Source organism: Rhinopithecus bieti, unplaced genomic scaffold, assembly GCF_001698545.2.
Source record: "Rhinopithecus bieti isolate Rb0 unplaced genomic scaffold, ASM169854v2 scaffold_53602, whole genome shotgun sequence".
Lineage (NCBI taxonomy): Eukaryota > Metazoa > Chordata > Mammalia > Primates > Cercopithecidae > Rhinopithecus > Rhinopithecus bieti.
In genome coordinates this window covers 68,447-96,039 of record NW_016820692.1, presented here as the reverse complement: position 1 = coordinate 96,039, position 27,593 = coordinate 68,447, and the positions used below count along the sequence as shown (strand labels likewise).

Sequence of the window (27,593 nt, the reverse complement as noted above, 5' to 3'; positions counted from 1 at the left end):
TATATACATACATTATATTATGTCTTCTTGATGAATCAGCAGTTTCATCATTATGAAATGTCTCCACTTGTCCTTCATAATATTCTTTGTCCAGAGTCTAGCTCATTCCATATTAACATAGATCCTTCAGGTTATGATTACAATTTTCATATATATTTTCCAGTTCTTTTCATTTTTAGTTTTTATTCAATTTCTATACTTTATAAAGCAGGTTTCCCATATATATCATACAAATGGGTTTCCCTTTTTTATTCAGTGTAACAATCTCTACCTTTTAATTAGAACATGAGATCATTTATATATATTATAATTATTTATGTGGTCATCTTTCTTTTCTATTGGTCTTATCTGTTTATTTCATTTATCATCTTCTTGTCTTCATTTGGGATTTTTGAGTATTTTTTAAGTACTCTATTTCATCTCAACACTAAGCTTAATGACTATTATCTATATTTACGGTTTCGGTGATTGCTCTAAAGTTTACAACATAATTTTTTTTTTTTTAAATGTAGTCTCACTCTGTCGCCCAGGCTGGAGTGCAGTGGCATAAGCTCAGCTCACTGCAACCTCCGCCTCAGACGTTCAACTGATTCTCGTGCCTCAGCCTCCCAAGTAGCTGAAATTACAAGCACATGCTACCAGCTAATTTTTGTATTTTTAGTAGAGACTGGGTTTTGCTATGTTGGCCAGGCTGGTCTCAAACTCCTGACCTCAAGTGATCTACCCACCTTGGCCTCCCAAAGTGCTGGGCTTAGAGGAGTGAGCTAACATACCTGGCCTAATTTTTGTATTTTTAGTAGAGACAGGGTTTCACCATGTTGGTGAGGATGGTCTCAAACTCCTGACCTCAAGTGATCCACCTGCCTCGGCCTCCCAAAATGCTGGGATTAAAGGCATAAGCCACCACATCCAGCACAACATACATTTTTAACTCAACAAAGACTACCTCCAAATTAGACAGGCCTCTGTTTTACGACAGTATACTTCTAGTCCCCTTTCCTATTCTTCATGTTATTGTTGTCATACCTGTACTTGTACACATTTTACAAATGCTATAATACATTGCTATAATTTCTACTTTTAAATGTCAATTCTCATTTAAATAAATTTTCAAATATAGAAAAGGTTTTTAAGAAATGTATATCCAAGTATTTACAATTTCTAGTGCTCTTCATTTCTCTGTATTAACCTAATCTTCCATCTGTTATTGTTTTCTTTCAGCCTGCCTGGGTACTTACTTTAACATCTCTTATAGCTTTTGTTCATCTGAAAAATATCTTTAGTCTTCATTTCTTAAAGATTATTTTGTTCATATAGCATTCTAGGTGAATATTTTATTTCTTCAACACTTACAAAATATTACTGCATTGTCTCCTGGTATGCATTGCTTCTGATAAGAAGTCTGTATTTATTATTATTATTATTATTATTTTGGAGATGGAGTCTCGTTCTATTGCCCAGGCTAGAATGCAGTGGCGCGATCTCAGCTCACTGCAAGCTCCGCCTCCTGGGGTCACGCCATTCTCCTGCCTCAGCCTCCCGGGTAGCTGGGACTACATGTGCCCGCCACCACACCCGGCTAATTTTTTGTATTTTCAGTAGAGACAGGGTTTCACCCTGTTAGCCAAGATGGTCTCGACCTCCTGACCTCGTGATCCGCCCGCCTCAGCCTCCCAAAGTGTTGTGTATTTATTATTTTTAAATCTCTCTTTTAAAATATAGAATGTAGGCCAGGTATGTTGGCTCCTACCTGTAATCCCAGCACTTTGGGAGACCGAGGCAGGTGATCACCTGAGGTCAGAAATTCAAGACCAGCCTAGCCAACATACTGAAACCGTGTCTCTACTAAAAATACAAAAAAATTAGCTGGGCCTGGTGGCATGCGTCTGTAGTCCCAACTACTCAGGTGGCTGAGGCAGGAGAATCACTTGAACTCAGGATGTAGAGGTTGCAGTGAGTCGAGACCACGCCACTGCACTCCAATCTGGGTGACAGAGTGAGACTCCGTCTCAAAAAATAAATAAATAAAATATAAAATAAAACAAAATAAAATATAAAATGTATCTTTGTTTCTCTGGCTCTGGCTGCTTTTAAGACTTTTCTACTACTGATTTTTAACAATTTGATTATGATGTGCCTTGATGCTGTTTCCTTTGAGTTACTCCTGCTTGTTGTTATGGAACTTCTCAGATTTGTGAGTTTACAGTTCTCACCAAATTTGGCTAGCATTGGGTTATTCTTTCATTAAAATTTCCCCCTTTCTACTCTCTCCTCTATTTTAGGGACTCTAATCAGACATACATTGAACCATTTTATATTTGCCTAGAAGTCGTTCAGACAACATCCTCCCCTCTCCAGACCCTAGCTCCCAGTATTTTTGCTGTGTGTGCTTCAGTTTGCATTGTTTTTATTGCTATGTCTTCATATTTATTGACCTTTTCAACAGTTAAACTGTTAAATCCATCAGAGTAAATTATTGATATTACATAATGCAATGTATCAACATTTTGTTAATATCATAGCAAAGTGAACCAATATTTCCCAAATGACCAATGGATTTTAATATAACAGAACATTAAAATGTCATTGAAGTGGTTTCTGGTTTTACATTGCAATAAACCTTTAAGAAACCACCATTTGCCAAGTTTCAGTGTACTATCAATTAAGAAGGTCCATAATTATACGGCTAGTAAAATATCCCTCCCTTACTATATAGCTGTTTGGTGGCATTTTCTTTATATACTTCAGTAGAAGTAACATACTGCAACAGAATAAATGGAGAAGGAGATATAAGAACCCAGTTTTTATATGGACAGATGTCGAAGAGTTTGCAATGTACCTAAGACAATACCACTTTCTCATTACTTTTTTTGTTTTGAAAAATTATTTTTCATTAAGAGCATTATTTATGTTAATATGTAATGAGTTCATTACTGTTATTAATTAAGAAATATTTTTAAGTTACTCAGTTTTAATTACTAATATGGAAAATATTTATTCTGGGGTCTCAGAACTAACTGTACCATGTGTGCAACGAAGTCTTTTTTCTCTGGTGGGAAGGAATTCAGTAGTATTCCAGTCCTATCTATAAGGTTGAGGAATTGTTCAGTGTACTCAATAGTGTATAGATTACTATTCAGCCAAAGATTTGCAGAAAGCATCATTCAGATACCTGCATGTTTCTCTACGTAGCAATCTTTCTCCTAGTACTGAGCCCTCTACATTCCAATCTCAGTCTCAGGGGATCTCCTAGCTCTTTAACTCTACAAGACTGTTGGGCTCTGCTTACATTCCCTTTTTCATGAACTGTTGTACAGAAATTTTCTCCATGCAGAAATCAGGGGCATCTACAGGGCTCACCTTGCTTGTTTCCCATTTCTCATGAATCATAGGCCTATGCTGCCTAATGCCCAATGCCTACAAGCAGTTGTTTCACATATTTTGTCCAGTCTTCCAGGTGCATACAGCAGGAAGAGAGGTACTATATCAGTTATTCCTTCAAGGGCAAAAGTAGATATTCTGTTAATTTTCTACAGTTAATTACAGCCAAGAAAAATTTCAATGTTTTCTTAGATTTAAAGAGTTTCAGATAAGCTAACCTGTCAGAGATGTAATTTACAAGAGCTTATTCCCCCATATTTTGGACACATTAATTCAATTTTACATGAAAATGTCTATTTTTACATTGGAAACTAGGGTGGTTCACATTCAATGTGGCTCTGTGTTAACACAAACCAAGTTATTACCATAAATCATTTCATCTAACAATTTATCTTATAGATTAATATGGATATTGCAAATGTTGCTGAGTACAATTCTCTGCTTTATGTTTTTAACAGCAACCTTTCTCTGGAATTTTCCAGTGCATAGTGACAAGAAGGCTACAAAAAGAAAAAGGTCTACTTCAAACCTAAGTAAGCAATAATTCTAAGTGGATATTTGCCTTCCCAGGAGAGAAATAATTAGCAAAAGGCCATTCAGTTTAGTTGGCTACTCTACAATAAAGTGAAAACACTTCACACATACTCTATCTGCCATTTAAATGCCTGAAAAGTAGATCATTTGGAATAGTTGTTTTTATTTTTCTTCAGAGTCTCAAATTTTAACAAATACGTTATCTACAGAATTTACCACTTTTCAAGGTCATTTGGAAGGAATTTATTACTTAAATTTATTGTATTAAACCTTCATAATTTCTAGATGGCAACAAAACATGGGGGATATGGGACTCTGCTCCTATAAACAAGTGGCTATTAATACAGTCAAATTATTTCCATTCAGAGAAAAAAATGTAGTGGGTCAGGCGCGGTGGCTCAAGCTTGTAATCCCAGCACTTTGGGAGGCCGAGACGGGTGGATCATGAGGTCAGGAGATCGAGACCATCCTGGCTAACACGGTGAAACCCCGTCTCTACTAAAAAATACAAAAAACTAGCCGGGCGAGGTGGTGGGCGCCTGTAGTCCCAGCTACTCGGGAGGCTGCGGCAGGAGAATGGCGTGAACCTGGGAGGCGGAGCTTACAGTGAGCCGAGATCCAGCCACTGCACTCCAGCCTGGGCAACAGAGCGAGACTCCGTCTCAAAAAAGAAAAAAAAAAAAATGTAGTGAAAGCTGGATACTGTAGCTCTACTAACCATTTCCAATCAGAATGTAGCACATTATTGCAATCTTACAATCACTAAGATGAAAAGCATAATCCCTATTATATGACTAAATGACTATTACTGAGCCAAATTACATGCCCTCTATGGACCTCTGGACCTCAAATTCCACATTATTTAAAAAAGAAAAAACTACTAAATACATTTCATATTGATACTACCTGTTACCACTTTGTAAAGTTTAAAATATCAACATTAAAAAGAGTAAAACAGGGCCAGGCACGGTGGCTCACACCTGTAATCTCAGCACTTTGGAAGGCTGAGGAGGGTGGATAATCTGAGGTCAAGAGTTCGAGACCAGTCTGGCCAACATGATGAAACCTTGTCTCTACTAAAAATACAAAAAATTAGCTGGGCGTGGTGGTGGGTGCCTGTAATCTCAGCTACTTGGGAGGCTGAGGCAGGAGAATCACTTGAACCCAGGAGGCACAGGGTGCAGTGAGCTGAGATTGCGCCACTGCACTCCAGCCTGGGCAACAAGAACAAAACTCTGTCTCAAAAACAAAACAAAACAAAACAAAACAAAACAAAAGTAAAATGAGACCTAGCCCATCTCAGAGTAGATACAAAAAAAACCCTGACCTGTTAGCCAGAAGCAACAAAACGTGCAATAATATTACATCATTTGAATTTTTCTCAAGCACAATTATCAAAAGCGAATTTCTTCTCTCTTGTTCTATTATCATGTTTTATAATGTTAGAAATCATTTACTGCCTCCATTTTTTTCTTTTAAATATTATAAGCCATTACCCCCTAGAATACTTATTGTTATAACTATGAAAGTTACTGCTTTGAGCAAAATCAAATTAAGATTCTGTATGGGAAGAGGCAATTCAGACCTTTACAGCTGGAAAGGACCCATCCAAGACTTTTAAAACTACTCTGGGGAAGTGCTGAAGATGGCCAACTAGCTGCAGCCAGGACAAACATCTGCTGCCACCAAGAGACTGGGACATCAAGCAGACTGGGGCATTCTAAGCAGATCTTTGGAGGTAAGGCATTCAGAATGGACGAAGGAAGGACACAGATGCTGAACCAAAAGGGTAGGAAGCCAGGGATCCTGCACAGGGCTACCGTGCACAGGGATTCATGCTTGGCCCCCAACAACTCCAAAGGAAGGGAAACAAAGTCAGTTGACTAAACTCACCTTATACCACAATCAAACCCTCAAGGGCATCAAAGAAGATAAAAACAAACAAGCAAGCAAAAAAAAAAAAACAAAAACCCACACATCCAAAAGACAGCAACTTCAAAGACTGAATGCTCAGCTCATACAGATGAGAAAGAACCAGTGTAAGAACTCTACCAATTTAAAAAGCCACAGTGTCTTCTCACCTCCAACCAACCACATTAGTTCCCCAGCAATAGGTCTTAACCAGGCTGAAATGACTAAAATGACAGAAACAGAATTCAGAATATGGATAAGAATGAAGACCATCAAGATTCAGGAGAAAGTTGAAAGCCAATAAAGGATTCTAAGGAACATAATAAAATGATTTGGGAGATGAAAAATGAAATGGCCATTGTAAGAAAGAACCAAAGTGATCTGATAGAGCTGAGAAACTCACTTGAAGAATTTCAGAACACAATCCAAGTATTAACATCAGAATTAGCCAACTGGAGAAGAGAAATCCAAAGCTCAAACACTGGTTCCCCAAAACAACTCGGACTAAAATTAAAAAGACTCAAAAAAGAACAAAAAAACCTCTAAAAAATTTGGCATTACATTAAGAGACCACATCTACATCTCATTGGTGTCCCTGAAAAAGAGGGAGAGAAAGCAAGCAACGTAGAAAACATATTTTAGGATATCATTTGTGAAAATTTCCCCAACCTCACTAGACATGCCAACATTCAAACTTAAGAAATGCAAAGAATGCCTCTGAGATACTATATAAGACAACTATGCCCAAGACACATAGTCATCAGATTCTTAAAGGTCAATATAAAAGACAAAATGTTAAAGACAGTTGGAGAAAAGGGACAGGTAACGTACAAAGGGAACCCCATTAGACTAACAGCGTACCGTTTGGCAGACAACCTACAAGCCAGAAGGGATTGGGGGTTTATATTCAGCATTCTTAAGGAAAACAAATTCCAGTCAAGAGCTTCATATCCTGCAAGATTAAGCTTCATAAATGAAGGAGACATAAGATCCTTTTCAGATGAGCAAATGCTAGGAATTTGTCACCACGGCGCCTGCCTCATAGACACTCCTTAAGGGTGTGCTAAATATGGAAAGGAAAGACCATTACTAGACACCACAAAAACTCACTTAAATGCATAGACCATTAGCACTACAAAACAATTGCACAATCAAGTCTGCATAATAACCAGGTAACAACCCGATGACTGGATCAAATCCACACCTATCAATATAAACTTTGAATGTAAATGGGCTAAAAGCCCCAATTAAAAGGCACAGAGTGGCAAGTTGGATACAGAAACAAGACCCAACTGTATGTTGCCAAAAAGAGGACCATCACATGTGCAATGACACCCACAGGCTAAAAGTAAAGGGACAGAGAAAAATCTACCAAGTCAACAGAAAACAGAACAAAGCAGGGGTTGCTATTCTAACTTCAGACAAAACACACTTTAAACCAAAAAGATTTTTAAAAGATAAAGGCATTATATAATGCTAAAGGGTTCGATTCAACAAGAAGACCTAACTATCCTAAATATATATTCACCAAACATAAAAGCACCCAGATTCATATAGCAAGTTCTTAGAGATCTACAAAGAGACTTAAGATAACCACACAATAATAGTAGAAGACTTCAACACCCCACTGATAGAATTAGATCACTAACAAAGATAGTCAAGATCTGAACTTGACATTAGACCAAATGAACCTGATAGACATCCACAGAACTCTACACCCAAAAACAACAAACTATATATTCTTCTCATCTGTACATGGCACATACTCTAAATTCCATCACATAATTGGCCATAAAACAATCCCTAGCAAATTAAAAAAAAAAATCAAAACAATAGCAATCACACTACTGAACCACAGTGTAATAAAAATAGAAATTGACGGTAAGAAAATCACTCAAAAGCATACAATTTAATGGAAATTAAACAACCTATCCTGAATGACTATGGGGTAAATAATAAAATAAAGGCAGAATTAAAGCAATTCTTCGAAACTAATGAGATCAAAGATGCAATGTAACAGAAACTCTGGGATACGGTTTAAGCAGTGTTAAGAGAAAAGTTTGCAGTGTTAAGAGAAAAGTTTGCAGTGTTAAGAGAAAAGTTTACAGCATTAAATGTCCACAGCAAAAAGTTAGAAAGACCTCAAATTAACAATCTAACATCACACATCACACTTACAGGAACAAGAGAAACAAGAGGAAACCAATTACAAAGCTAGAAGACAAGAAATAATCAAAATCAAAGCTGAACTGAAGGAAACTGAGACATAAAAAAATATACAAAAGACTGAGTCCAGGAATTAGTTCCTTGAAAGAATATGACTGATAGACTACTAAGCAGACTTAAAAAAAACAGGAGACAGAGAAAGAGAGACAGCTCCAAATAAACACCGTCAAAATTGACAAATGGGACATTACCACCAAACCCACAGAAATACAAAAACCCTCAGAGACTATCAGAGACTACTATGAACACCTCTATGCACAAACTAGAAAACACAGAAGAAATGAATAAATTCCTGGAAACATACAACCTCCCAAGATTGGACCAGGAAGAAATTTAATCCCTGAACAGACCAACAGTAAAGTGAAATTGAATGAATAATAAAAAGCCTACCAACCAGATAATGCCCAGGACCAGATAAGCTCACAGCTGAATTCTACCAGAGCATAGAGAGGAACTGGTATCATTCCTACTAAAACTATTCCAAATACTTGAGGAAGAGAGACTCTTCCTTAACTCACTTTATGAGGCCAGCATCATCCTGACACCAAAACCTGGCAGAGACACAACAAAAAATGAAAGCATCAGGCCAGTATCACTGATTAACATGGATGCAAAAATCCTTAACAAAATACTAGCAAACCAAATCCAGCCGCACATCCAAAAGCTAATCCTTCATGATCAAGTGGGCTTTATCCCTGGGATGCAAGGTTGGTTTAATATATACAAACCAGTTAATGTGATTTACCACATAAACAGAACTATAAGCAAAAACCAAATGATCATTTCAACAGATACAGAAAAGGCTTTCAATCAAATTCAATATCCTTCATGTTGAAAACCCTCAACAGACGAGGTGTGGTGGCTCACACCTATAATCCCAGCACTTGGGGAAGCCAAGGTGGGCAGATCACTTGGGGTCAGGAGTTTGAGACCAGCCTGGCCAATATGGTGAAACTCCATCTCTATGAAAAATACAAAAATTAGCTGGACATGGTGGGCCCATGCCTGTAGTCCCAGCTACTTGGGAGGCTAAGGCAAGGGAATCATTTGAACCCAGGAGGCGGAGGCTGCAGTGAGCCGAGATCACTCCACTGTACTCCAGCCTGAGCAACAAAGTGAGACTCTGTATCAAAAAAAAAAAAAAACCTTCAACAAACTACGCATTGAAGAAACATACTTCAAAATATTAAGGGCCATCTATGAAAAACCCACAGCCAACATCATACTGAATGAGCAAAAGTTAGAAGCATTCCCCTTGAAACCAGAACAAGAAAAGGATGCCCTCTCTCACCACTTTATTCAACATACATAGCACTGGAAGTCCTAGCCAGGGCAATCAGGCAAGAGAAAGAAAAAAAAGGCATCCAAATAGGAAGAGAGGAAGTCAAACTATCTCTGTTTGCAGATGATATGATAGTATACCTAGGAAACCCCACAGTATCTGTCCAAAAGCTACTAGCTCTGATAAACAACTCCAGCAATATTTCAGGATACAAAATCAATGTACAAAAATCAGTACCATTTCTATATACATACAATGTCCAAGCTGAGAGTCAATTCAAGAACACAATCTCATTTACAGTAGCCACAAGGAAATGCAAGACCTAGGAATACAGTTAACTAGGGAGGTGAAAGATCTCTACAATGAGAATTACAAAAGACTGAACGAAGATAACAGATATGATACAAAGAAATGAAAAAACATTTCATGCACATCAATAGGAAGCATGAATATTGTGAAAATGGCCATACTGCCCAAAGCAATTTACAGATTCAATGCTATTTCTACCAAGGACATTCTTCAGACAATTAGAAAAGACTATTTTCAAATGTATATGAAACCAAAAAGGAACGTGAATAGCCAAGATAATTCTAAGCAAAAAGAACCTAAGCAGAAAGCTGGAGGCACCACATTACTCAACTTCATAACAATACTACAAGGCTGCAGTAACCATAACAGCACGTTACTGGTATAAAAACACACAGACTCATGGAATGGAGAGCCCAGGAATACTGCCACATTATCTACAACCATCTGATCTTCGACAAAGTTGACAAAAACAAACAAATGGGGAAAGGCTCCCTATTCAATAAATGGTGTTGGGGTAGCTGGTTAGTCATATGCAGAAGACTGAAACTGGACCCCTTCCTTATGGCATATACAAAAATCAACTTAAGATGGATTAAACACTCAAATGTAAAACCTAAAACTATAAAAACTCTAGAACACAACCTAGAAGATACCATTCTGGACACAGGCCCTGGCAAAGATTTCATAACAAAGACGCCAAAAGCAATTGCAACAAAACAAAATTGACAAATGTGACCTAATCAAACCAAAGAGCTTCTGCACAGCAAAAGAAGCTATCAACAGAGTAATCACACAACCTACAGAATGGGAGAAAATATCCGCAACCTACAGAATGGGAGGAGATATTTGCATCCAACAAAGGTCCAATACCCAGAATCGATAGGAAACTTAAATTAATGAGCAAAAAACAACCCCATTAAAAAGTGGGCAAAGGACATAATCAGATACTTTTTGAAAGAAGCCAAATATATGGCCAAAAAAGCATACAAAAAATGCTCAGTATCACTAATTATCAGGGAAATGCAAATCAAAACCACAATGAGATACCATATTATACCAGTCAGAATGGCTATTAAAAACAAAAAACAATAGGCCCGGCACAGTGGCTCATGCCTGTAATCCCAGCACTTTGGGAGGCCAAGGCGGGCGAATCACCTGAGGTCAGGAGTTAAAGACCAGCCTGGCCAACATGGTGAAACCACATCTCTACTAAAAATACAAAAATTAGCTGGGTGTGGTGGTGGGCACCTGTAATCCCAGCTACTCAAGAGGCTGAGGCAGGGGAATCGCTTGAACCTGGGAGGCAGAGGTTGCAGTGAGCCAAGATCATGCCATTGCACTCTAGCCTGGGTGATAAGAGTGAAACTCCATCTCCAAAAAGCAAACAAAATGCCAACTATGTGTAATTTTGAAATTTCTCTTCTAAATGAAAAAAAATTGACAGAAGTAGAGCCCTTGGGAAACAGCAGAGATTATGAACAAGTTGTAGGGAAATACAGGAAAAGATTACATGTAGGTTATCTTTTCATATATGTAGTATAATAGCAAAAGTATAATAGTAAAAATTGTGGATGTTGCTCAACTGCAAGAAACATTTTTTTCTCAAGTTAATCAGTGTCTTTTAACGTATAATACCATAAAGGTCCTTAGTAAAAGCAATATTCTGAAAAATAAATATATAAATAAATAATAGATGCTGGCAAGGTTGCTAAGAAAACGGAATGCTTATACACTGTTGGTGGGAATGTAAATTAGTTCAGTCTTTGTGGAAAGCAGTTTGGCAATCTCTCAAAGAACTTAAGAAAGAATTACCATTCTACCCCACAATCCCATTATTGGGTATATACGCAAAAGAATATTAATCATCACACCATAAAAGACACATGTACTTATATGATCATTGCAACACTATTCACAATAGCTAAGACATGGAATTAACCTAAATACTCATCAATGGTAGACTGGATGAAGAAAACGTTGTACATTTATACCATGGAATACACCACAGCCATAAAAAAAGAATGAGATCATGTCCTCTGCCACAAGATGGATGGAGTTGGAGGGCATTATCCTAAATGAACTAACACAGGAACAGAAAACCAAATATTGCATGTTTTCACTTACAAGTGGGAGCTAAACACTGAGTACACATGGACACAAAGAAAACAACTACAGACACTGGGGACTACTTGAGAGAGGAGAGTGGAAGGAGGGTGAAGATCAAAAAAACTACCTATCAGGTACAATGTTTATTACCTGGGTGATGAAATAATCTGCACACCATACCCCAGTGACACACAATTTACCTATGTAACAAACCTGCTCATGTACCCCTGAACCTAAAATAAACATTAAAATAAATAAATCTCATTAGGGCAAACACTCATTCAACATCTAATTAACAAAATTTTGAAAATAAAAAACAAAAGCACTTTGGGATAAGGCTACTCAAGAACAAGAAATGATTTAATGGCAAAGACTACAAGACAATGCCCATTGGTTTTCCCTATGTACTATTCTGATATCACTAATTGAAAGATGCTAACTCCTGTATATCTTGCTACTTATAGACATAAGTTTACATTTAAAATGCTTTAACATAACACCTACAATTACCAAAAAAATTATAAATACGTGAGTATTTTGAGGTTCTGGACAAAGGATTCCAGGAAGCTAGCTGGGGAGAATTGTTTGAGTCTAGGAGTTTGAGGCTTCAGTGGGGCATGACTGCATCACTGCATTCTAGCCTAGGCGACAGAGTGAGACTCTGTTTTTACTTTAAGTACAACATTTAAAAATATGACATTAGATCCAGCAATCCCACTTCTGAGTCTATAGCCAAAGTAATTAAAATGTGTTGAAGAGATGTCTGCACTTCCATGTTCATTGCAGTATTACTCACAACAGCCAAGAGATCAGAACAATCTATGTGCCCGTCAACAGATGAATGGATCCAAAAATGTGGTACATACACAATGGAATACTATTCAGCCTTAAAAAAAAAAATTCTGTCATTTGCAACAACATGGATGAGTCTAGAGAACATTCTGCTAAGTGAAATAAGCCAGGCACAGAAAGACAAATATCACATGCTCTCACTTACATATGGAATCTAAATATCTGAATCCACATACGAAGTAGAGGGTAGAATGGTAGTTACCAGAGGCAAGGGCATATAGTGAGCTCCATGGATAATATCAATCAGAGGATCTCTTTGATCAGCTAGACAGGAGGAAAATATTCTGGTGATCTAATGCACAGTAAGGTGAATACAGTTAAGAAATAATGTATCACTCAAAATTGCTAAAAGGGTGGATTTTAAGTGTTCTCACCACAAAGAAATCGTAAGTATATGAGATGATTGGTATGTATTTGCTCATTCTACAACATACATATGTATTGAAACATCATATTGTACCTCATAAACATATACACTTATTAAACATCAATTTAAAAATCTGAAGCTGAATTAAAGAATATTTCTAATGCATAAAAATATGCACATTGAGACCATAGTTTTGAGATGCTACTTTATTCAGGTTTCAAAATGACCCAATAATAAATTATTTGGGGAGTACACAATTGATGGCATAGAGGCAAGAGACATCAGTTTGCAGGTGGACTAAACACTACTACTAACACACAACATTTGCTGTCTTTCTTCCCCAAAAGTACAAACTATAATCAATTGCATTGTCATTTCATGTTCATAGCATCTTTCAAGACACACAAAATTGTCACTCTTTCCTTCTTTTCACATGTACTAATAACAGAAGAACATTTAACTAGTATTCATAAAGCATGGCTGAGGCATGTGGGGGAGGGATTAAGGCATTTGCCAAAGACTATACAGCTAGTAAGAGTCACAGAGTCAAGATTAGAATCTAAATTTATAGATTCAGGACAAAAACTGGTTTGAAATAACCTGAACTACTTTTCAGACTGAAAATGCACTTGCTATTTTAAATCTTTCCATATTCAACCTGATTTCTTAAAACTAAAATAGTATCCAATATAATAAAAGTAGCTTTAAGAAGATCAAAAGAGAAAAAATAAGATAAATGATTCAAATAATAACAGATCTATTTTCTGCTATATCTCAGAAACGGAATTAAAGCTATGACTAGTAGGCTCCAGTAAATTAGGTTTGTTAACAGCACTGATTTAACAAACTTTATTAAACAAATACCTGCATGTTAGGTTAAATCCATTGCTAGATCTTAGAGACCTAACAATATACAATAATCCCTACCCTCAAAGAGATCACAATACTTCACATCAGACAGCATTTTATAGGAGGACAAATGCTTTAAAATAATTCCTTAAATTTATTTAAGATAAGAAAACAGAATTCAGAAGGTTTTGGGTATTGAAACAAAACTGCAGTAAGGACCCTAAAAACATTAACAACCCAGTGAAAATACCACTAGGTGTCACTGTGATACAAAGTTCTTAGCTGCCTTTGGGCTCGCTTTCAAACCTTATTGCATCTTCCTGGTAATAACGTGGAAAAAGTGCATTACCTGATTGGGCATCTCTTTGCATTGTATTATTTATATGTATACAGCTACAGAAAAAATATTATTTATATAATTCCGGTAACGCTGAAATGATTTATAACAATTCTATTGCTGGTCACATAAACTTTAATGAGTGCACATTTTTAAAATTTCCTATAATGGATGAATTAATATATATACATATATTCATACACTCATTTATTGAGCCATTTGTTTCCTCAACAAGCACTACTCTGTGCCAAACACTGTGCTAGAATAAAGAATTTAGAGAGGAATAAGACCTGGTCTCTAAGCATGAGAAGTTAACATTCACCAGGAAAATCTGAAACACAAAGAAATGGTAAGATGTGTTAACATCCATGTTTAAAGCATACACAAAATTGTATGGGATCATAGGGGATGATTCAACTTAACTATATCTCCAGAAAGGTTAGGAAAGGCTTCACAGAAGAGGAAATATTTACATGGGATCTTGGAAGCTGTGTAGGAGTTTTCTAGAAAGCTAAAGCAAGAAAAGGTCTATCAAACAGAATACAGGAAATACAGAGCCACCGAAAGGCACAAGAGGAGATGTGTGTTTTAGAAAAATCACTACAGGGCAACTATATAGAAAAGATGGACTAAAGGAAGAAAGAAATGAACATATGGAAATCGGGAATTATTTTAATTCATGAAAGAAATCCTTGAACTGTAAGAAAGTGGGATGCAAAATAAAGGAGAGATTCAGTGATAATATGATAGAATTCATAAAACTTTATTGACTAAATGCAGTGAAGTCAGAAAAAAATTCTTGAAAAAGTGAAAAAAAAATTAGCTGAACATGATGGCATGCACCTGGAGTCCCAGCACTCAGGAAGCTGAGGTGGGTGGGAGGATCACTTGAGCCTAGGATTTCAAGCTTAACAGTGAGCTGTGGTCGTATCACTGCATTTCAACCTGGGTAACACAGCAAGCCTCTATTACTTAAGAGAAAAAAAATCACTTTAAATCATATGAATTCAAAAATGCCATAGTGAATTTGTAACTGCATTTCATTATTATATATTTCCTAAGTCAACACTATAAAAATATTTTTTCAAAGGGACCTTAAAGTGGACAAAAAGGAAAAACACAGATACAGTAAACTATACCAGAGGTATCCTCAATGCAGCTAAGAAAATCTGATGAGTTTGGACAATGAATCTGAAATAAGAATGCAGATGCCTACCAAGTTAGAAAAAAGATGTCCAGCCTTTTCGAGGTCTAAATTCAAAATGAACTTTAGAACCTGAATTCATTTTAAGGAAAGAAAAAAAAAAGAAACTCAGAAAGGATCAGGAATATGGCTAAAATTGAAAAGATTAACCAGATTAAGTGATGGCAAGGATGGGGAGCAACTGGAACCCTGTTCTACCGGTGGAAGTGAATTGGTTCAACAATTTTATAAAAATGTTTTGCTACACCTGCTAACTCTAAACAAACATATACCTTTATGCTATGATTCAGCAGCTCCACTTGAAGCTCAAAAGAAGAATGTTTATCTACCCCAAAAACACGCACAAGAATGTTCACAGCAGCTTGATAACACTAGAAAGAACCCAAATATCTATCACCAGTAGAATGGGTAATTTATGGTATAATAGAATTCTACACAGCAATGAGAATGAATGAATTACTGAATCTCAAAGACATAATATTAAGTGAAAGAAGTTAAACAGTATACAATGTATGATTTCAATTATACGAAGGTCAAAATACACAAATGCAGTCCAAGGTGACAAAGGTCAAAATAGTGGTTTCAGAGGGGAGATTAAATAGCTAGCAGGGGCAATGAGAGAGGCTTCTGAGTCGCAAGAAATATTCTCTATCTCGATCAGGGTGGTGGTGGTTCCAAGGGTATAAACTTAATATTTACATATAATTGCCTCTTGAATAATGGGGGTGGGGAGGTTAGGGTACCAACCCTTCCACACAGTCAAAAATCTAGGTATAGCTTTTGACTCTCCAAAAACTTACTAATAGCCTACTGTTGACCAGAAATCTTACTGATAATATAAACTATTGATTAACAAATATTTTGTACATTATGTGCATTATATATACATTTCCCACAATAAACTAGAGAAAAGAAAATGTTATTAAGAAATCCAAAATATATTTACTATTCATTAAGTGAAAGTGGATCATCTTCCTCACTGTCTTTGTGTTGAACAGACTGAAGAGAAGGAGGAAGGGGAGGGGTTGGTCTTGCTATCTCAGGGCTGGCAAAGACAGTAGAAAATTTGCTTGTGCCCAGGAGTTCAAAGCCGCAGTAAGAGTGTGCCACTGCACTTCAGCCTGAGTGACAGAGTAAGACCATCCCTTAAAAAAACAAAACAAACCCCCCCACCCCCCCCCACACACAATACAGCTTGCTGCATCGATTAACTTCCTTTCATGAAAAGTTTTGCTGTAACATGTGATGCTGTTTGATAGTATTTTACCCACACTAGAACTTCTTTTACAGTTGGAGTAAATTCTCTCGAACCCTGCCACTGTTTTATCAATTAAGTTTACGTCACATTCTAAATCCTTTTTTGTCATTTCAACCATGTTTATGCATAGCATCTTCATCGGCAATAGATTACATCTCAAGAAACCACTTTGTTTGCTCTTCCATCCAAGTTTTATGAGATTGCAGCAATTCAGTCATGCCTTCAGGCTCCTCCTCTAATTCTTTTGCTATTTCTACCACATCTGCAGTTACTTCCTCCACTAAAGTCTTGAACCCCTCAAAGTCATCCATGAAGGGTGAAATCAGCTTCTTCCAAACTCCTACTAATGTCGATATCTTGACCTCCTCCCATGAATCATGAGTGTTCTTCGTGGCATCTTAGAATGGTGAGTCCTTTCCAGATGGTTTTTTATACCATATTTTAATATATAGAAATAACAGGAAAAAAGTCAACAATACTAAGAGGTTTTTTTTTTTTTTAAAGATCAACCAAATTCATCAACCTTTATCTAGAGTAAGAAAAAAGAGAAAAATTAAATAAAAAATTATGAGACTACTATTACAAATCTTATGCCAACAAATTAGATAACACAGAAGAAATCGATACATTCCTAGAAACATACAACCTATCAAGACTGAATCGTGAAGAAACACAAAATCTGAACAGACATATAACTAGTCTGTTACTGAGAGTGAATCAGCAATCAAAAACCTCCCAACAAAGAAACATGCAGGACCACATGGTAACATTGGGGTATGTTACCTAACATTTAAACAATTACTGCCAACCCTTCTCACACTCTTCCAAAAAGCCAAAGGAGGCTATACTTCCTAACTGCTTTTATGAGGCCAGCATTACATCAATACCAAAGCCAAAGAAGCTATCAGACGAAAAGAAAACTATAGTCCAATATCCCTGATAAATACAAGTGCAAAGATCCTCAACAAACTATTAGAGAAATTAAATTCAACAGCACATTAAAAGGATCACACACCAGGGCAAAGTGAGATTTATCCCTAGGATGAAAGGATTATTCAACATATAAAAATCGGCCAGGTGCAGCAGTTCACACCTGTAATCCCAGCACTCTGGGAGGCTGAGGTGGGTAGATCACTTGAAATCAGGAGTTTGAGAAGAGCCTGACCAACATGACGAAATCCTGTCTCTACTAAAAATACAAAAATCAGCCAGGCGTGGCAGCTGCATGCCTGTAATCACAGCTACTGAGGAGGCTAAGGCATGAGAATCACTTGAACCTAGGAGGCAGAGGTTGCAGTGAGCCGAGATCACACCATTGCACTCTAGCCTGGATGACAGAGCGAGACTCCATCTCACAAACAACAACAACAACAACAACAACAACATGAAAATCAATCAATGTGATACACCACATTAAAAGCAAGAAGGATAAATGTCAATCATCTCAATAAACAAAAAGCTTTTGACAAAATTGAACATATTTTCATAACACTGAACAAACTAGAAATAAAAGGAAATAACTTCTACATAATAAAAGCCATATATGAAAGTCCCACAGCTAACATCATATTCAAGGGTTAAGAACTAAAAGGTTTTCTTCTAACATCAGGAACAAGCTAGGATAACTTCTCACCACTTCTATTCAACGTAGTACTAGAAAGCCTAGCTAGAACAATTAGGCAAGAAAAACAAAAGGCATCCAAATTGGAAAGGAAGAAATATAACTATCTCTGTTTACAGACAACATGATATTATATGTAGAAAACACTAAGGATTCTACCAAAGAAAACAAAACTGTTAGAACTAATAAATACAAAATTCATCAATCTTGTTATAAGATGCAAAATCAACACATAAATATCTGTTGCATTTCTATATACTAACACTGAACAATCTAAAAAGGAAATTAAGAAAACAGTCCCATTTACAATAGCTTCAAAAAGAATAAAATGCTTATGAATAAACTTATCCAGAGACAAAAGACTTGTCCACTAAAAACTACAAAACATTGCTGAAAGAAATTAAAGAACACGCTGGAAAAGCGTCCCATGGTCACGGACTGAAAAACTTAACACTGTTAAAATGTCCATATTATCCAAAGTGATCTGCAGATTCAATGCAATCCCTATCAAAAGGCCAATGGTATTTTTTGCAGAAATAAGGAAAAATCCTAAATTCCATAAGTAATCACAAGGAACTCCAAACACAATTGTAAGAAGAACAAAGCTGGAGGCCTCCTACTTCCTAATTCCAAAACATATTACAAAGCTAGAGTAATTAGATCAGTTTGGTAGTGGTATAAAGACAGACACACCAACTAATGGAACAAAACAGAAATCCCAAAAGTAAACCCACAAATATACAAATGATCTTTGACAAGAGTGCCAAGACCCCACAATGTGGAAAGGATAGTTTCTTCAACAAATGGTACTGGGAAAACTGGATATCCACATACAAAAGAATTTGGAACCTCATAACATACACAGACATCATCTCACTGCATTGTGTGAATTAAAGACTTAAACATAAGACTTGAAACTATACGAGCAAAGACTCTGCCACTGTCCTCCAGCCTGGGTGACAGAGCAAGACCCTGTCTCAAAAAAAAAAAAAAAAAAAAGACTTGAAACTATAAAAGTCCTAGAAGAAAGCAGAGAGGAAATGCTTTATAACACTGATCTTGGCAATAGTTTTTTGAAAATGACTCCAAAAGCAGAGGCAATGAAAGAAAAAATAGACAAGTGAGACTGTATCAAATTAAAAAGCTTCTGCACAGAAAAGTAAACAGAGTAAAAAGGTAACCCACAGAATGAGAGGAAATATGTGCGAACCATATATCTAACAAGGGGTTAAAGCACAAACTATAGAAAAACTTCTACACCTCAACAATAAAATATCAAATAACCCATTTAAAAAATGGGCAAATGACTTGAACAGACATTTCTCCAAACAAGACATACAAATGGCCAACAGGTACATGAAAAGATACTCAACATCACTAATCAGACAAATAAAAATCAAACCCACAATCACCTATCACTTCACATCTTTTAGGATGGCTACTATAAAAAAAAAAAGAAATAAAAGAAAAGAAAAACAGAAAATAATAAGTGTTAACGAAGTTGGGGTTGGAATGTAAAATGGTGTAGCTGCTACAGGCAACAGTATGGAGGTTCCTCAAAAAATTATAAATTAAACTACCATCTAATCCAGCAATCCCACTTTTGAACATACTGCCAATAGAACTGAAACCAGGATTTCTATGAAATATTCACACTCCCATGGCTGGGCACGGTGACTCACGCCTATAATTCCAACACTTTGGGAGTCTGAGGCAGGAGGATCACTTGAGCCCAAGAGTTCAAGCCCAGCCTGGGAAAGAAAGTAAGACCCCTTCTCTACAAAGAAAAAAAAATTAGCCAGCCATGGTGGCACGCACCTATAGTCCTACTACTCAGGAGGCCAAGGCAGGGTGACTGCTTGAGCCCAGAGTTTGAGGCTACAGTGAGCCGTGATCACGCCACTGCACTCCAGCCTGGGTGACAGCGTGAGACCCTGTCTCAAAAAAAAAAAAAAAAAAAAAAAAATCACATTCTCATGTTCATTGCAGCATTATTCACAATAGTCAAAAGGTAGAAACAACCTAAATATCCATTTATGATAAGTTAATGAATAAAAAAAATGTGGTATATACACACAATGGAATATTATTCAGTTTTTAAAAAGAAAATCCTGCTATACGCTACAACATATATAAACTTTGAGGACATTATGCTAAGTGAAATAAGCCATCACAGCAGGCAAATACTGCATTATTCCACTTCTATGAGGTATTTATAGTCAAACTTATAGAAACAGAAGATAGAATGGCAGTTGCCAGGAGCTTGAGGGAGGGGAAAATGGAATATTGCTATCCAATGGGTATAGAGTTTCAGTTATGTAAGATGAAAAAGTGCATAAACAATCTTTGTAAGATGAAAAAGTGTGTAAACAATCTTAGGCTGCACACTTAGAAATTTATTGACAGTCTAAATCTCATATTGTTTTCTACCATAATTTTTTTAAAAATAAAATACAACGTACAGGAGAATATTTGGGGGGTACAGGCAGAAGGGGTTTATCTAGAAGAATAATCTACATAGAAGAAGAAACAAGTACAAAGGCCCAGACCTATTTGTCAAACTGAAATAAGTCCATTATGGCTTAGGCACAGTGAACTAGAAGGAGAGTGGTAATAGATGAAACTACAAACGCAGGTAGGGGCTTCATCAAACAGGGACTTATAGGCCATGTTAAAGATTTGGATTATATCCTAAAATCAATGGAAAGCTTTTGAATGGCTTTAAGAAAAGTAATAACATAATCTGAGTAGTGTTTGGGAATGAACACTCTTAAAACAGCCTTGCTTTTCAAGACTTAATTAATAAAATAAAATCAGAAAAGGATCTCCCCTAAAAGGAATAAAGGGAAATTTCCAGAAACATCTAGAATTCAGATTTAAGGTAAACCACATTAAGAGAAAATTAATATGTGGTTCTACAATGAAAATGGATCAGGTAATCTGAATCAAATATCAGTTCAACATAGCTAAACTATAGTAACTTGGTAAAGTCTGTCCAGAAATGGCAGGCATATACTTTCACCTCCTTTTGAAAAATAGCATTTTTTCAACTGGCAGAGAGAAAAGTGATGGAAACATGTCTCATGTCTGGTTTCTCATTAAACCTGGTGTGATGGTTTGAATGCATCCCTACTAAAATTCAGGTATTGTCTATGTGGTAGTATTAAGATGCAGGTCCTTTAAAAGATGATTAGGCAATGAGAGCTTGTTAATGGGATTAGGTGCCCTTATAAAAAGAGTTTGATGAAGGGAGTCTGTCCCTTTCGCCCTTCTGGTTTCTGCCATGTGAGTACACAATGTTCCCCACTTAGAAGGATGCAGCATCAAGGTGCTATATTGTAAACAGTGAGCAGCCCTCACCAGACACCAAACCTTCTAAGCCTTGATCTTAGACTTCTTAGCCTCCAGAAATGTGAGAAAATAAATTTCTGTTCCTTATAAATTACCCAGTCTCAGGTATTGTTATAGCAGCACAAAAAGCATCAAGATATATCCTATGAAAAATGAATGAGTCTCAGTTGTAAAGTGTGATATGCAATGTACTTGATTAGGGTATTTTTTTTAAGCTCTTAGATGTTTGATTTGCATCAGCCCTAAAACAGCATCATATACCATTCTACTTGCATGGAACAAAAAACATTATTCTCAAACTTACCTCAATCTCAACACAGTATTTAAAAATAAAGCACAATATTCAGTATTGGAAAGTTACCAGTTTCAACTTGCTTTTTTTCCCTTCTTGCACTGGTAGTCAACATGAAATTAAAAAGTATAAAATCTATGTTTACCTAATTATCTATTTGTGAAGGCTTTATGGCAGGAAAAACCTTACCAACAGTACAGCTGTCTTCAAGTACCACATCAACATTTCTGTCTCTGTACTCAACCCTGAAGTCCAGCATCCGAGGCTGCCTTTCTACAATCTGCCTGGATGGCATTACAGGTCGAAACGCCGAAGAAGAAGAGGAAGTAGGAGCTGAAGCTGGATGACTTGCTGGATTAAATGCAGGTCCTGGTATGGTCTCACCTCCATATTCACTAAAATGTTGACATAAAAGAAGGATTATCGTCAACCAAATCATTACAGAATACCACTAGGCACCCACTCCATACTTGGCTTGTGTTGTTCTTCCTATCAAGTAAGTTTACCTACATGTGTGTCAAGGCCAAACTTGAGTTCTACTTCCTCCATAAAATCTTTCCCATTGACTGAAGGCCACATTACTCTCCTTCCCTTTTTTGCCTTTCTATGTTTATTAGCAGTATCATATCATTTAGCATTTAATTAGATTTTTACCTTGTGTTGTTATAATATAAACATCATTTTTAACTCGGTAAATTAAGAACAGTGTCTTCTTCACTCACTCTCATTTACTCACTGGATCATTATTTGGCTCATCAACTCTACTTTCCACAGAATATTTTGAAATTTTACTGTCCTTAAACCTCAATTCTCCCCGATTCTCCCTATCTCACATCTCAGTCTTTTTCCATTTTGCCAAAAAAAACAAAAGCCATTAAGAGAAATTTCCCTTATCTTAACATCAAATCCACAAACAAGCTCACATATGCACTCTTTCTCACTTCCTATAAAATAGAAGAGATACCATATTTTTAATCTGTTCAAAATTGAAAACTTTTTTTTGTTTGTTTGTTTGAAATGGGGTCTCACTTTGTTACCCAGGCTGGACAGCGGTGGCACAATCTTGGCTCACTGCAGCCTGAAACTCCTGGACTCCAGCAATCAATCCACCCTAGTCTCCCAAGTAGCTGGGACTACACATGCATGCCACCAAGCCCCGGCTCATTTTTTATGTTTTTTGTAGAAACAGAGTCTTGTTTATGTTGCCCGGACCAGTCTTCAACTCCTGGCCTCAAGTGATCCTCTCACCTCTGACTCCCAAAGTGCTGGGATTACAGGCATGAGCCACTGTACCCAGGCTAAAACAATATCCTCATTAGCTCTACACTAGGTATTATCCCTTTTATATCCAGTATCTTGACATCTCTTTCTCTTCTGGATTCTTTTGAACAACATTTAAAAATGTTCAAATCTCTCCCTTCTTAAAAAATAAAATGAAATCCTGGCTCTGCCCACTTAATAGCTGTCCCATTTGTAAAATGGGAACAATAATTATATTTGCACAACATCTGGTACTTAGTAAGATCCCAGATCCCCAACTCAGTATGTCCACAGTTTAATTCATTAGTATTTCCTCAAGTCTGACCCTCCTCCATTACTCCTAATATCAACTCAATCCAGAAACCTGTGGTGTTATCCTTGATCCCTTCTTCTCTTTCATCTCACATACCTAATCAGTCCTTTAAATTATATCTCCTAAGTATGTTTTGCATAAGTCATCCACCTTTACCCTCTGATGCTGCCACTCTAGTCCAAGCCACAATTACCTCTTGTATGAACTAATGCAATTGCCTCCTAACTAATCCCTTTATATGTACTCCTACAACACTGAATTCCATTCCATTATGCCCCTAGAGTGAAATTAAAGACACAAATGTCTTCATATAATTCTTTCTCAACCCTTCAATTACTCTCCTTTACTCTTCAGATACATACTTAAAGTGGCTTATGAGGCCCTGCATGATCTGAATCCTATCTAGCTTTCCATCTTCTTGTGCTACATTATCTCCAGCCCTCTATGCTAATAGGCACATGGTCTTTAATTTCTTCTCTCACCTTAATCATTCCCATTTCACAGAGGAACACAGGCTATTCCCTCTAAGAATATCCTTTCCTCCATTACCCATCCACTTCTATTTTTCTTCTAACAAATTATACTCAACCTTTCATATCTCAGATTGAATGTTTTTCAACTCAGGGCACTAGGTCTAATTCCACACTACTAACTATAATTATAAAGTTAGTTGTATAATTAATGATTTGACATCTATGTCTCCACTGGAATATAAGCACCACAGAATAAATCTCTTATTTTTGTTTTTTATTTGTTTATTTGTTTGAGATAAAGTCTCATACTGTCACCCAGGCTGGAGTGCAGTGGGGCAACCTCGGCTCACTGCAGCCTCCACCTCCTGGGTTCAAGTGATTCTCCTGCCTCAGCCTCCTGAGTAGCTGGGACTACAGGTGCGCACCACCACGCCCAGCTAATTTTTGTATTTTTAGTAGAGACGGGGTTTCACGATGTTGGCCAGGCTGGTCTCAAACTCCTGACCTCGTGATCCGCCTGCCTTGGCCTCCCAAAGTGCTGGGATTACAGGCGTGAGTCACCACGCCCGGCCTTATTTGTGTTTTTAATGGCTGTATCCTCTGCCCTGAGCTTAAGATTTTATATATAGGAGGCACTCAAATATTTGCCAAACTAACAAGTAGAGGAATAATTATTTTAAAATTTGGTTTTTCTCTGACTTAATTTATCACATGTATTGCCACTTCTCTTTTTTCCTCTCTGAGAGAAGGAGGTGGGGAGAGAGGGAACCATAGGAGTGTTTCAATTGCAACATCAGTATTGTATGTATCTTCCACAACCACTAGTACTCAAGACCAGCTCTAAAACATCTTTCTTCTCAACCTGAATTTAAGAAAAAACAATGTTCAATTGTTTTTCAATTAAGCAGAAAATAGTTATATTTATTTTATTTTTTATTTAATTTCCCTTCTTCATACTACTGCTTTGAACAATGTTCATCAAACTATAGATTACATCGTTGACTTGGTGAGTTGTGATCAGTCTTTTAAAGATTAGAATAGAAATTATCAGTATTGTGTCACTTAACAGGACCAACTATTGTTCCATAAAACTTTTCATTCTGTTACATAGTTGTATATGTACATGTGTTTGGGACTCCAAGTATTTTCATTGTAAATCATATTCCAAAAGTTCAAAACAGTTTTCAATCAACAGAGCTCAGATAATCCAGTAATCACTGATCCAAGACAAAACCTATCCTTTCTCCTAGTTGTTAAATTCAAAGAAAGTAATCTTGCACAAAAAAACATGGGAACCAAGAAAATGTCCAAAGGCGGGAAAGAATCCCACAGCTGAAATCTAAAGTGAGCTCTTAAACATCTATGAACAGAATCTGTGTGATGACATTCTACATCTCTAAAGTTTGTCATAACTTCTCAGAACTGAAGAAAACCTAAGAAAAGCTAGTCACTGACTTAACTGTTTTTTGACTTCAAATCCACCTTTCTATATAGTCTACTCTGGGATGCTGGGGCCAGTATTCTGCAAAACTGTATTTTCTTCTGCTAGATGGTTTCCTGTTAGACTCTAGCAAGATGAGATGCTATCTAGAGATTAGTAGTTAAAGAGGGGAGAAAATTAGTAGAGATTAGTAAAGAAGGGAGGAAAGACTTCTTTTTTCCTGCTTGCATACAGTTCCATCAGCATCACCCTGTAGGTGGGTTCCAGTCTTCAGCTCTTTTCAGCATTCTTACAACCAGCTTCTTGATATTCCCTTAGACACGAGCAGCAGCTGGACAGTGTACATCCACAGAGGTCTGGTCCCCAGCTTCATGAGTCTCCTCCGTGCTTCATGGTTCTGTTAAACCCCTCTGTTCCCTAAACCTAACAGTGGTAGCTTCCTCTGGCATTTATCATATCCATGTTACCTCTTTTTGCTCTTTCAGTCTTCCATACCTATGTAACCAATCCTACCTTAAATTTCCTCTGCTGAAATATCTAGTATGTTTCATTTCCTGATTGGATCCCGATACAGTAAAGAGTTCCCAGGAAACATACTTTCAAAGACAGGATTCAAGAATTGGCTTGATTATGTGACCGTGACCTTCCATTCACTGCTAGCTCCTTGTCAATAATAAACGGGATACTAGTGATCCATTCCATGCATTGGCATAATGATTACTGCATTATCACCTGTAGCTAATTTAATTATGATGATATGCCTATTGAAACAAGTGTCTAAGAGAACCAAATTACTGTTTGATTTGACTATTTTGATGGTAATAATGACACCAAGGACTTGCGGATGGCTGCTTCTGACTTGGAGACTTAAAAAAGAAAATGATACAGAGTTTTTAAGTTTTTAACTTTCAGCTCAAGTCATGACAAGATAGCTACAAAATTTTAAAAATAGCCCTTTAAAATTTTCTTACTTGTTGTAACCATAGGTACAACTCTGCCAAGAATTGGGTCCAAAATTTAATTTTGCAGACTGCAGAATTATGGTGAAAGTTGAATAAACATACTTTCTAAGTTCCCTTTGTTTTGGAAGGAGTGAGGCCCTAAGATATGGAATGAGGATACGTGGGTGAACAGCTCCTTCTCCCATGACTGAGAAGGCTAGCCTCCACTTTTGTGAAAGCTCTTAGCTTAAACTCTTAATAGTTTACTAGTTGACTAAATGAAAAATCTCAAAAGAGTCCACATTTCATATGGATGAGATGCCTGAACCTTCCTAGCATAATGTAGAAGAAATACAGATGCTTAAAGAAACAGGAATGCTGGAGTAGATTTACCATGTATAATCCGAATATATACATACCATCCTATACATCATCCATGAGGTCCTGGAGGATACAGTATTAAAGCATTTTAAAATACATTAGTAAGTGAATCTGTATTTGAAAAACTCTGTGGTGACTGTTTTCTGTGAGTTGGGAATGACATGGGGAGATGACATGATTGAGAAAGACTCCTGAACAAGCTGATCAGATTCCAGAGTGGCAGAGGTCAAATGGCAAAATTTGACAGAGAAAAGGTAAGAACAATCATGTTAATGCACAGCATGGACAGAAAGTAACAATCAAGAAGGTTATGACGTACAAGACCTACAGACACCTTTAGAAGTACTTAACTGAATGTGGTTTTTTTGCTTGCTTGGTTGGTTGGTTGGTTTTTTTTTTTTTTTTTTTTTTTTTTTTTGAGACGGAGTCTCGAACTGAGCATGGTATTTCTAAGGAATAAAATTAAAGGTCAGTCTATTAAAACACTACTTGATCTATAAACAGTAGAAACCCCAGACTTGGTAGCCTAAATCCTGACTTCAGTGACCACTATGGAGAATCAAAGTCACTTCCAGTTTCCAAACACAAGTTGGTTCACAGACATAAAGCCCCTGGATTAAATGAGGCATGGTCCCCTAAAACACAACAGTACCATAAGTATTTATTGTAAATTTTCCTCTAAGATTTCCATTAAGACACTTGCAGCTGTTTACTAGAGTATCTGTGTACCAATAAAAAGAAAATATCCAGATTTTTAGGAGATTACTAGATGCTAACTCTAAAATGATGCTAATTACTGGGGAATTTACAAAAGTGAAAGACTAGAGTTGGAAGTGAAGTTTTAGCCCAAATCAGCTCACAGTAAATGTGATCAGTCAATCTACCCTGCAGTTATTTCCCTAGG

General features: G+C 36.8%; 1 protein-coding gene across 1 annotated transcript in view; it reads right to left on the bottom strand.

Moving 5' to 3' along the window:
* The window catches only part of LOC108520486 (FAS-associated factor 1-like), a gene marked incomplete at its 3' end in the record, with an annotated part of 145,947 nt that overhangs the window by 52,065 nt on the left and 66,289 nt on the right, over positions 1–27,593 (bottom strand). Inside the window, exon 3 of the mRNA XM_017859897.1 lies at positions 22,070–22,275. Within this exon, the coding sequence (XP_017715386.1) occupies positions 22,070–22,175 (106 nt within the window). The remainder of the gene's footprint in view (positions 1–22,069; positions 22,276–27,593) is intronic.